General features: G+C 42.3%; 1 protein-coding gene across 6 annotated transcripts in view; it reads right to left on the bottom strand.

Annotated features, from left to right (window-relative positions):
• Positions 1-1,868: 1,868 nt before the first annotated feature.
• Positions 1,869-9,981, bottom strand: part of Atf1 (activating transcription factor 1) — a 33,766-nt gene continuing 25,653 nt past the window's right edge. For all 6 annotated transcript variants that reach the window (XM_075960656.1, XM_075960653.1, XM_075960658.1 and 3 more), the window contains 4 exons: positions 8,830-8,960; positions 7,069-7,248; positions 6,830-6,989; positions 1,869-3,196 (listed from right to left, as the gene is read on the bottom strand). In XM_075960656.1, coding sequence (XP_075816771.1) covers positions 3,052-3,196; positions 6,830-6,989; positions 7,069-7,248; positions 8,830-8,960 — 616 coding nt within the window. In that variant the 3' untranslated portion in view covers positions 1,869-3,051. The remainder of the gene's footprint in view (positions 3,197-6,829; positions 6,990-7,068; positions 7,249-8,829; positions 8,961-9,981) is intronic.

Here is a 9,981-nt window from a genome sequence, read left to right as displayed (position 1 = left end):
AGTGTTGACTAGACCTACAATTTAACATTAATTTTCTTATTTACTGTGTGATTCTGGGCAGAATATCAAATTTTTCTGTGCCTGCTTGAACTCAGATCAAATATTATGTATGAGGCACCCTCATGATGGAGCTACAAGACAGTGTTCCCAGATTGCTATTTTTTTTTTAATAAATGTATTACTACCTGTGTTTAAGATGTGTGGATACAGGTGAATGCCATATCGCCCAGGCGGTCACTGGACAACTTTTGGAGTTAGTGTTCTCCTTTGACACTGATGGAGTTCATGGGTTTACTGAGTGGGAAGTAAAACTGATCTGTTTGAGACATTGCCTCAAACAGGCTGGTCCCAAACTCCCTCCCTCCAAAGGCAGGGTTTCTCTGCCCCAGAATTTACTCTGTAGACTGGGGTGGCCTTAAACTCCCAGAGATCACCTTGCCTCTGCCTTCCCCCAACCCCCAGTACTGGGGTTAAAGGTGTTCTTGATCCTCCTGCTCCAGCCCCGTGGTTTCTGCTGAGATTACAGGTGTGCACCACATCGGGTTTAGAAGTCTGAATCCCAGCCACTTACACTGATGTGACCTAGCAAACAAGAACCTCAAGGGCTTGAGTTCCACAGGGGTGGAAAGGGGACTTTCCTGGTCTCTTCTGCCACTGTATATAAAAGGCATACCATGACCTCACTAGTCGAGTGCCATACATCTACACGGAATACTCTTGAGAACACATGTATGTAGTCACCCTGACTTGTTTACGTTGCTACATGTTCTATATGACATGTTATATATGGTACAAGCTAAGTTGAAGACAGCAAATGATTACATAAAATGCCAACAACTTGGAGAAAAAGGACCTCAATCATGAAATGGCAGGAAAGATTTAATTTCTAATAATTATGACTGCAACAAACTATACTAGTCAAAGGGCAGTCTACCTCTAAGAATGAGAAAAGGGACAGTGGATAATGTGCCCTAAACCTCTCCTATACAAGTCCCTAAGATCTGGGGACAGGGGCAATCTAGAATGGCCTTTCCCTGTGACTTATAGTGAAAAAGACAAGAAATCTGTAATAAGCCGGGCGGTGGTGGCGCACGCCTTTAATCCCAGCACTCAGGCAGGAGGATCTCTGTGAGTTCGAGACCAGCCTGGTCTACAAGAGCTAGTTCTAGGACAGGAATCAAAACCACAGAGAAACCCTGTCTCGAAAAACAAAAACAAAAACCAAAAACAAAAAAATCTGTAACAGTATTACTGATTTGATGTGATGATGCACACCTTTAATCCCAGCACTTGGGAGGTAGAGGCAGGGGGACCTCTGGGAGTTCAAGGCCAGTCTGGTCTACACAGAGAAACCCTGTCTTGAGAAAACAAAACCAAACAAATCAGTATTACTGATTAGCTTGGATATGCTTTTTGAAGACTGTGCCCTCTTGACTAACAAGGCATTCTTCATCCATCAAGCCTTTTCCAGACGGAGCTTAGGCACATCTTTTCCCGGGAATGCATGCATACTGCCGTCATCACTACTGATGGCCAATTCCAAGTCATGCTGCACCTCTAGCACTCCAGGTTGAAGAAAGGAAAAAAAGTAAGGAATAAACAGCCTTTGTGGCCAAGTTCTACTAATGAACAATCCCTTTGGAGGATCAACAGGAAGTGGCGGTCGATTAATGTACCCGCAGACAGCTTTCCTGAGCATATCATAGCTGGTTCTGGCTGAATCAAAGCACCATTCCCAGGAATCTAGACCAGACTGCAGAGCTACTGGGACCTTAGGCTACAAGTCCACCACACGAGTGCCATGCACAGTGGCTGGCAGTGGGCTTGGCACTTGTTATGTTGAACACTGTATTTTGTATTCCACAAACTTAATCTTATCAAATGTTTTTTTAATTCCATAGACAATATGAAACATACCACATAGGCACACAACAGTTTCAAAGTGTATACAGATTAGAATACAGAGGTTAAACACTGGTGTCCTGACCACAGCTTCAACTTTAGATAAACTTCATAGAAAAAGTACAATTCAAATATCAGCCAATTGAAAACTTTACTCTTCTCATAATATAAAAATGATAATTTGAGATACAAATTTTTTTACTAAAACTATATAAACATTTAAAATAATCATTAAAAACTCAACATTAGAATTTATAAAGATTCACTATAAAAATATATCGGCAGTCACTCTCTTATAAAGGTACCATTGGCTACATTACAAAATAGGTCAACGTAGAATTGCCTCAATAACTATTTTAGAACCTGACAAACCTACGGAAGATGATTACAAACCTTCGGGAAGCTTTGGCGTGCATCTTTAGGTTATTTAAAATATTTTAAGGGCTTCTGTAAACACTTCATTCTGTTAAAGCACAAAGAGTAATGCTCTTCAACTGCATACAGGATTAGAGAATCAAAAAAATTATTATATCCTTGTGAAAAATTGCCCTTACCGGAAGCAAAAAACAAGCTATTTAAAAATGTCAAATTTTCAAGACAGTTCTCTTTCCATTCTTATAAAAATGTTACAAATCACCACACTCAGATAGTGTGCCCTGCGCCTGTTAGAACACTTCTCAAAAACCCTCAAGTCCAACAAAACCAACTGTCAAAACTCATTTAACACACCCGACACTGTGACAAGTAGCAATCAGACCACATAATTTACATACTTAGTAACGTATTATGGTTCTTTTACATTTGTCATTTAGAATTTATTGGTAGGAATCACACATTCACACAGAAAAAGGCAATCTTAGGAAACAGAAATACAAACTTGGAACTGATTGCTTTATCAATGCATCTGCCACTTTTGGTTGGACTGTTATTTAAAATTAAATTGCCAAAGTCCATTTCCTTGAGTACATTTCCCCCGGAGCTTCCAGTTGTACCAGCAGCTTTGTTACGGTCATCTCCACTCACCCCGTCACCTTTGCATTGTAAAAACCTAATACAAAGTAGCTTCTTTGACCTTTGAATTTATAAAACTTCACTAAAAAGAAATCTAATTTTTAAGCAAGTCCATAAAAATACTTTCTCTTTAAAGAGTCAAACACTTTTATGAGAATAAAGATCCTTCAAAGTTTTCAGCTCTTCTATTAGAGTTTTATTTTGGTTTTCCAGAACAGCAACGCGGTTCTCCAGGCATTTCACGTACTCCTTCTTCTTCCTGCGGCATTCTCGCGCAGCTTCCCTAAACACAAGCATGGAAACATCAGGAAAATGCCACACCCTTCACGTGGAAAATACACCTAAGGAATCTTCCCCGGTCATCTTTTCCAGACTATTTCCTGACACAGTCTTGTTGTGCAGCCCAAGCTGGCCTCAAATCTGTTATCCTCCTGCCTCACCCTCCTCTTCACAATGCTGAACCATTTGAAAAATTAAGATATCATCTATGGAGTTGGAGGAGATAGGCGACTCACTTGCTGCTCTTCCAAAGACTTGCTCAGTTCCAACACCCATGCTGGGCAGCTGTAACTCCCTGGGGGTGGGGGGCTATCAGATACCTCTGGCTTTCACAGGCACAGAGAACAATTTAAAAAGACAATTTTTTTTCTTTAGGCAAAGATGGTCTAGATGCCTACACCCTCAGCCTTGCTGGGATTCCAGGTGTCAATACACAGATATGGAGTATAGAATTCTATCTGTCCTGGCAAACACACATACTGTCCTAGAAGCCCCCACACCCTCCTGGTCAGCTCTCTACCAGACAACTGCTCTTCTGTCATCCAGTCAGCTCCCAAGTAGTGCTTTTTCTAGACAAGTTCTCGCTCTGGAGCCTGGCCTCCTGTCTCAGCATCTTGACTGCAGCAGACACATGTCACTCCTTGCCCCATTTTCAGAGACAGACTCGTTATGTACTTGAGGCTGGTCAGGAATGTGCAATCTTCCTGCCAGTCTTCCAAGTGCTGAGGTAGGTACTATCATTCGTGGCTCCTCCACACACACGGTTTACTTTTTTTTTTTCCCAGACAGGTTTTCTCTGTGGTTTTGGAGCCTGTCCTGGAACTAGCTCTTATAGACCAGGCTGGCCTCGAACTCACAGAGATCCGCCTACCTCTGCCTTCCGAGTGCTGGGATTAAAGGTTTGCGCCTCCACTGCCCGGCTTAAATTTTTTCATATATATAGGTACAAGAGCTTCTCAGTTTTCTTCTAGTTACATAAGTATCTTATGTCATCCCTTGAACCCTCTAAAACAATCATCTGTTTATCTAACAAACGCATTCATAGAGACATGAACAGATAAAGGATAGTAATCCTTGTCACCTTTTAATAAAGAGAAGTTTTATTTTCAATTAAACTTGTATGTACCCACATAATTATTTTATGCTAATTTTATTGCTTTAAAAACATTATCCTGGGCTGGAGAGATGGCTCAGAGGTTAAGAGCATTGCCTGCTCTTCCAAAGGTCCTGAGTTCAATTCCCAGCAACCACATGGTGGCTCACAACCATCTGTAATGAGGTCTGGTGCCCTCTTCTGGCCTGCAGACATACACACAGACAGAATATTGTATACATAATAAATAAATAAATATTAAAAATAAATAAATAAAATGATTTATGATTGTGTGTGTAGCTGAAAAGCCCAGTCATACCGTAATCTTTCAACTCCTCCATCTGTGATCTTTTGTTGTCATTCCAAGTTTCTTGGCACCTTTTCTTACTCCTCTTGAACACAGTACATAAAGTACCATTAGATATGCATTTTCTCAAAGAAGCAAGTTTTCATGCCTGATATATTAAAGTGAATATGACTAAAATCTATTTAAGGGGATGACGGTATGGCTCAATTGGTGGAGCGATTATCTGGCATGTACGAAGCCCAGCACTACACAAGACCCTACTTGCTGAAGATCTGATCTTCCTGGTACTCAGAAAGTGGGAGCAAGATCACAATCAAAGCCATTGTTGGCTACGGGCCAGTGCTATACAAGGCAATGGAAAATATATATATATGTATATTTAAGAAGGACATAAATGTTTCATGGTGATTGTTGACGTAAAATACCTTTTAAAAAAATTTAACTGTGTATGGAAGGTGACACATTGCCATAGTGCCTGAATGTGCATGCACACGCACACACACTCGGGTCAAAGGACAACTATGGAGCTGACTCTTTCCTTCCATCTTTGTGTGGGTCCCAAGGATTGACTTCAGGCCACTAGGCTTCCAGACTAGAACCCGTACCTACTGAATCATCTTCATCTGTGATCCTCATGTTACCATAAAAAATTTTTTATTATGTATACAGTGTTCTGTCATGTCAGGTCATGTGGTTGCTGAGAATTGAACTTAGGATCTTTCTAGAAGAGCAGTCAGTGCTCTTAACCGCAGAGACATCTCTCCAGCCCTTGATATTAGCATTTTAACTGTGGCCTGGAGTCATAAACTGCTCACCTAAGATGGTGAGTTCTGGGAAATGTAGCGTATGTTCTGACTGTTCAAATGGCTTTCTCCTCGAAGCTCTCTAGTATTCAGGATGTGCATGAAGTCAATCCTCTTCTATAACCCGACAGTGGCCTTCAAATGTTTAAGTGAAAAGCTACAAATGACTCAGCTCGGTGAGAGGCTGGTGAAAGCTAAGTCAGGCCAGAGCAAGCCCTCCCAGCCGGCCAAACTGCATGGAAAGGATGACTCCAGGGAGTCCGGAAGCCAGAAGATGAAGCTGCCTCATTACAAACAAGGAAAGTTTTTGTGGTGTGACCAGATCAAACAGCCATAAAGATAGATACTACATGGATTTAGCTTTACATAGGATGGAGGCAGAGATTGAGGGTATTTTGGAAAATACCCTGCTCTGGGTAAAATGCTGCCACCAGCATAACATGGTTCAGAGAACTTAGAGAAAGGAAATGTCACCCCATGCGGCAAATTTCACTGCTGTCCACACTAGCTTTCAGCAAACAGCAGCACCATCAACAGCAGCCACTAACAACCCCATGGAGGAGGAGGGGGCTGCCGCCGCCACTACACCTTAAAAAAGCTCAGATGAGGGGCTGGAGAGATGACTCAGCAGTTAAGAGCACTGCCTGCTCTTCCAAAGGTCCTGAGTTCAATTCCCAGCAACCACATGGTGGCTCACAACCATCTGTAATGAGATCTGGTGCCCTCTTCTGGCCTGCAGGCACACACGCAGACAGAACGTTGTATACATAAGTAAATAAAAGCTCCGATGATGCTGGTACTGTTTAGCAAGATGTGACCATTGCAGATTACAATATGTATCTTATCTTTTCAGTGCAATCGATGGCTCAAGTACAGCACACACAGACTGTTGTACCTGGCAAGGCTTGCTTACTGTGGCATTTCTGTGCTCCTGTTGTGGGACCGTGCCCAGAACCTCTAGGGTGTGCCTAACAGGAGATGCTGTTCAAAAAGCTTTGCCTAGCAATGCTTCTTCAATTTGTAAAATATATTCTTATTTTACGTATATAGGTGCTTTGCTTGTGTGTATGTCTGTACATCACATGTGTGCAATGCCCAAATAGGCTACATCAGATTTAAGGTCCCCTAGAATTGGAGTTTTAAGCTAACATGTGGGTGCTGAGAATTGAATCTGGGTTTTCTGGAAGAGTAGCCAGTGCTCTTAATCACAGAACCATCTGTCCTGTCACTAAACAATGTGATTTCAAAGGCTACAGTAATACTGAACTCTGGTGATAGGCTATTTAGTAAAGACTTACACATGAGCTCACTGATGCACTGGGAATGAACCCGATATTTCCCAGCATATGGTAAAATAAAGCCGAGCCAAACCTCCTTTCTAATCTCCTAACCAGGTGATGTGTGACTGAGATATGCACAGCTCATTATACCCACCTGTTTTTCATCAGCCGTATTTCCCTTTTCAGCTGGGGGTCATCTGTCTTTGTTGCCTGAGATGTAAGGGTCACAGGAGAAGTCATCACCACAGTCTGTGGCAGAGAAGTAGCAGACGGTGTAGTACGGATCTGATAGGTCTGCATATCTCCTGATGCAGCTGCAGGGCCAAAGAGGTGAGTTACTCATCACTGCCTCAGAAAGGACTGGACATGTCTGTAGATAAGGAGCACACTTACTCTGCACAACCACTTGGTTGCTGGGGACGAGTATTTGCTGTCCATCAGAAGTCTGTGCATACTGAAGGATTGTACCTTGTTGAGCATTGCTGGAATTTGTCATAGTTAATGTCTGCAGTCCCTGAACTCCATCTGCTCCTGGACTGGCCAACTGTAAGGCTCCATTTGGGGCAATGGCAACTTAAACCAAAGAGAAAAAAATAGTTATAAGGCTATATAATACAAATTCAAAGAAAGGCATAAAAAAGGAACATTTAAGTAAGTTTGAAGGCAAGGTGTGGTGACACACGCCTTTAATCCCGGCAGATGCAGGCGATCTCTTTTGAATTTGAGGCCAGCCTGGTCCAGTTCCAGGATAGCCAGGGCTAAACAGAAAAACCCTGTCTTGAAAAACCAACATACGCAGATGGGTGGATGGATGGATAGGTAGATAAAAAATAGGTTTGAGTGTAATTCTACTTGGCAAAATCACTGACCACTCTTGAGAATAGCAATGTCTTTATAAAGTTTAGACATACTACCCAAGATTTAGTCTCAAGCTAATACACAATGAATCATAAAATTTGAAATTTATGGACATTTCACGTTAATTGCTAATGTTGTCAAAGAAATTTCTGGGGCATTAATGAGAGATCCAATGGCTAATGACTATTTCTTTTTTTTTTTTTTTTTAAGATTTATTATGTATACAGTGTTCTGTCTGTAGGTATGCCTACATGACAGAAGAGGGTGCCGGATCTCATTACAGATGGTTGTGAGCCATGATGTGGTTACTGGGAATTGAACTCAGGACCTCTGGAAGAGCAGCCAGAGCCCTTAACCTCTGAGCCATCTTTCCAGCCCGACTATTTCTTTTTTAAAATACTTATCTCATGTAGTCTAGGCTGTGCTCAGACTCTATTGAACCAAGAAGGCATGTTATATCACTATGCTTGTTCTAATGGCTAACTTTCCCCCTTGGGGGTGAAGGCAAAGAAATACAAACATGTTAGGGCTTTATCTGAACGTGGGCATGGTCACACACCTATAATCCTAGCACCTAGGAGGTACAACCAAGAGTTTAAGACCAGAACAGGCTAGCATGGGTATTTTTTAAAAAACGGAGAATTAAGAATATTACATTTGGCTGGCAGTGGTGGCACATGCCTTTAATCCCAGCACTTGGGAGGCAGAGGCAGGTGGATCTCTGTGAGTTCAAGGCCAGCCTGGTCTTACAGAGCCAGTTCCAGGACAGGTTTCAAAGCTGCACAAAGAAACCCTGTCTCGAAAAACCAAACTGAACCAAAACAAACAAATAAACAAACAAACAAAATTATATTTTAAAGATTAGGGAAATGGCTTAGTGAGTAAAGGTTGTTTGCCTGAGGACCTGAGTTCATCTGATATTTTCGCACATCCTATGCACACACACTAACTAAAACGTTAAAAAGAATTACATTGTCTTTGGTGGCACACACCTTTAATCCCAGCACTTAGGAGGCAGAGGCAGATCTCTGAGTTCAAGGCAACCTGGCCTACAGAGGGAGTTCCAGAACAGTGAAGAAAAAAAAAATCAAAATCAACCAAACAACAATAGAAGGTAAAGAATGTAACGTATTCATTTACTACCGAGCGAAACAACCATCAGAATGCCTGCCACCTGCGGACCATAATTTAGACTTCAGACATTGTCACTGAATTATACTACGTTCCTGCTCTCTTAAGTACACACTGTATTGTCCTCTGTGCTTGCATATATACGGGAACGACTCCTATACATACTGTACTGTCCACTGCTGGTCTGATAGACGGGGGTTGGAACAGACATAGAAGTAACAGCAGAAATGCCTGGATTTTCTCCGTCTCCTTTTCTTCCCCGTGTATCTTCAGAAGAAAGGTCTTTCAATATTTTTCTGTAAAAGAAAAGAACTCTGTTAATGATAGTGCCTTACAAAGACACTCTCTTCATGACTGCGTAGCCTCAAACTTGAGACCCTCCTATCTGACCCAGTTTCCCAAGTGCTGGCCTAACAGGAGGAGCCACCACACCTGTTCAGATTACAAGTGCAGGTGTAATCAGGTGTGGTAGTGTATGCCCTCTGTTTCAGTTTGGCAGGCTGAGGCAGGAGGATTACTTGAATCAGGAATTTAAAATGAGTAAGGGCCACATAGTAATGGACCTATCTCAAAGACAAAAAAGAGGGGCTGGTGACATGGCTCAGCAGTTAAGAGCATTGCCTGCTCTTCCAAAGGTCCTGAGCTCAATTCCCAGCAACCACATGGTGGCTCACAACCATCTGTAATGAGGTCTGGTGCCCTCTTCTGGCCTTCAGGCGTACATGCAGAAAGAATATTGTATACATAAAAATAAATAAATACTTTAAAAAAAAAAAAAAGAAAGAAATTAACCAAAAGCAGAAGCCAGCCACAAATCAGCTCAGTGTGCTTTATCAAACCACTGCATTTGAATTCTCCAGGAGCTCCTGGAGAGCATGAAGTCTTTAGACTCAGCCAGCTGCTGACACAGATCCCAGAGTCACAAAAGAGCGGAGTCTGCGTCACCACAATGCAGTCTTTCTAAGAGCTGTTGCTAAGAATGGCTCTAAAACTCAGAAACTCTTTTCCCTGTGAATATCCTCAGGGACCTTGACTCAGGAATTCTAGAGTTTTACCTAAGGTTCAACTGTCTGGATGGGACAGACCTCTGCTCCAGCACTCACCTCAGCTTAGTCCAACATGGCAATACCCCCTTCCCCCCAGATTTCCAAGCTCAACAGGGAAGGAATTGTGCCTCATTGTTGTGAAGCAGTTTGCTGTAGCTGACACTGCCAGGAGGAGCCTGCTTTGAGAGAGAAGTGGGAATCAAGGGGCAGGGTCCCAGAGAAAGGAAAAGCGGGTCTGATTCAACCCTACTAAGCTAGTCTTATCCCAGAT

The sequence above is a fragment of the Microtus pennsylvanicus genome, chromosome 2 (genome assembly GCF_037038515.1).
Source record: "Microtus pennsylvanicus isolate mMicPen1 chromosome 2, mMicPen1.hap1, whole genome shotgun sequence".
Lineage (NCBI taxonomy): Eukaryota > Metazoa > Chordata > Mammalia > Rodentia > Cricetidae > Microtus > Microtus pennsylvanicus.
The sequence above is the reverse complement of the archived record's forward strand: the minus strand, read 5'-3'. Positions and strand labels throughout refer to the sequence as shown.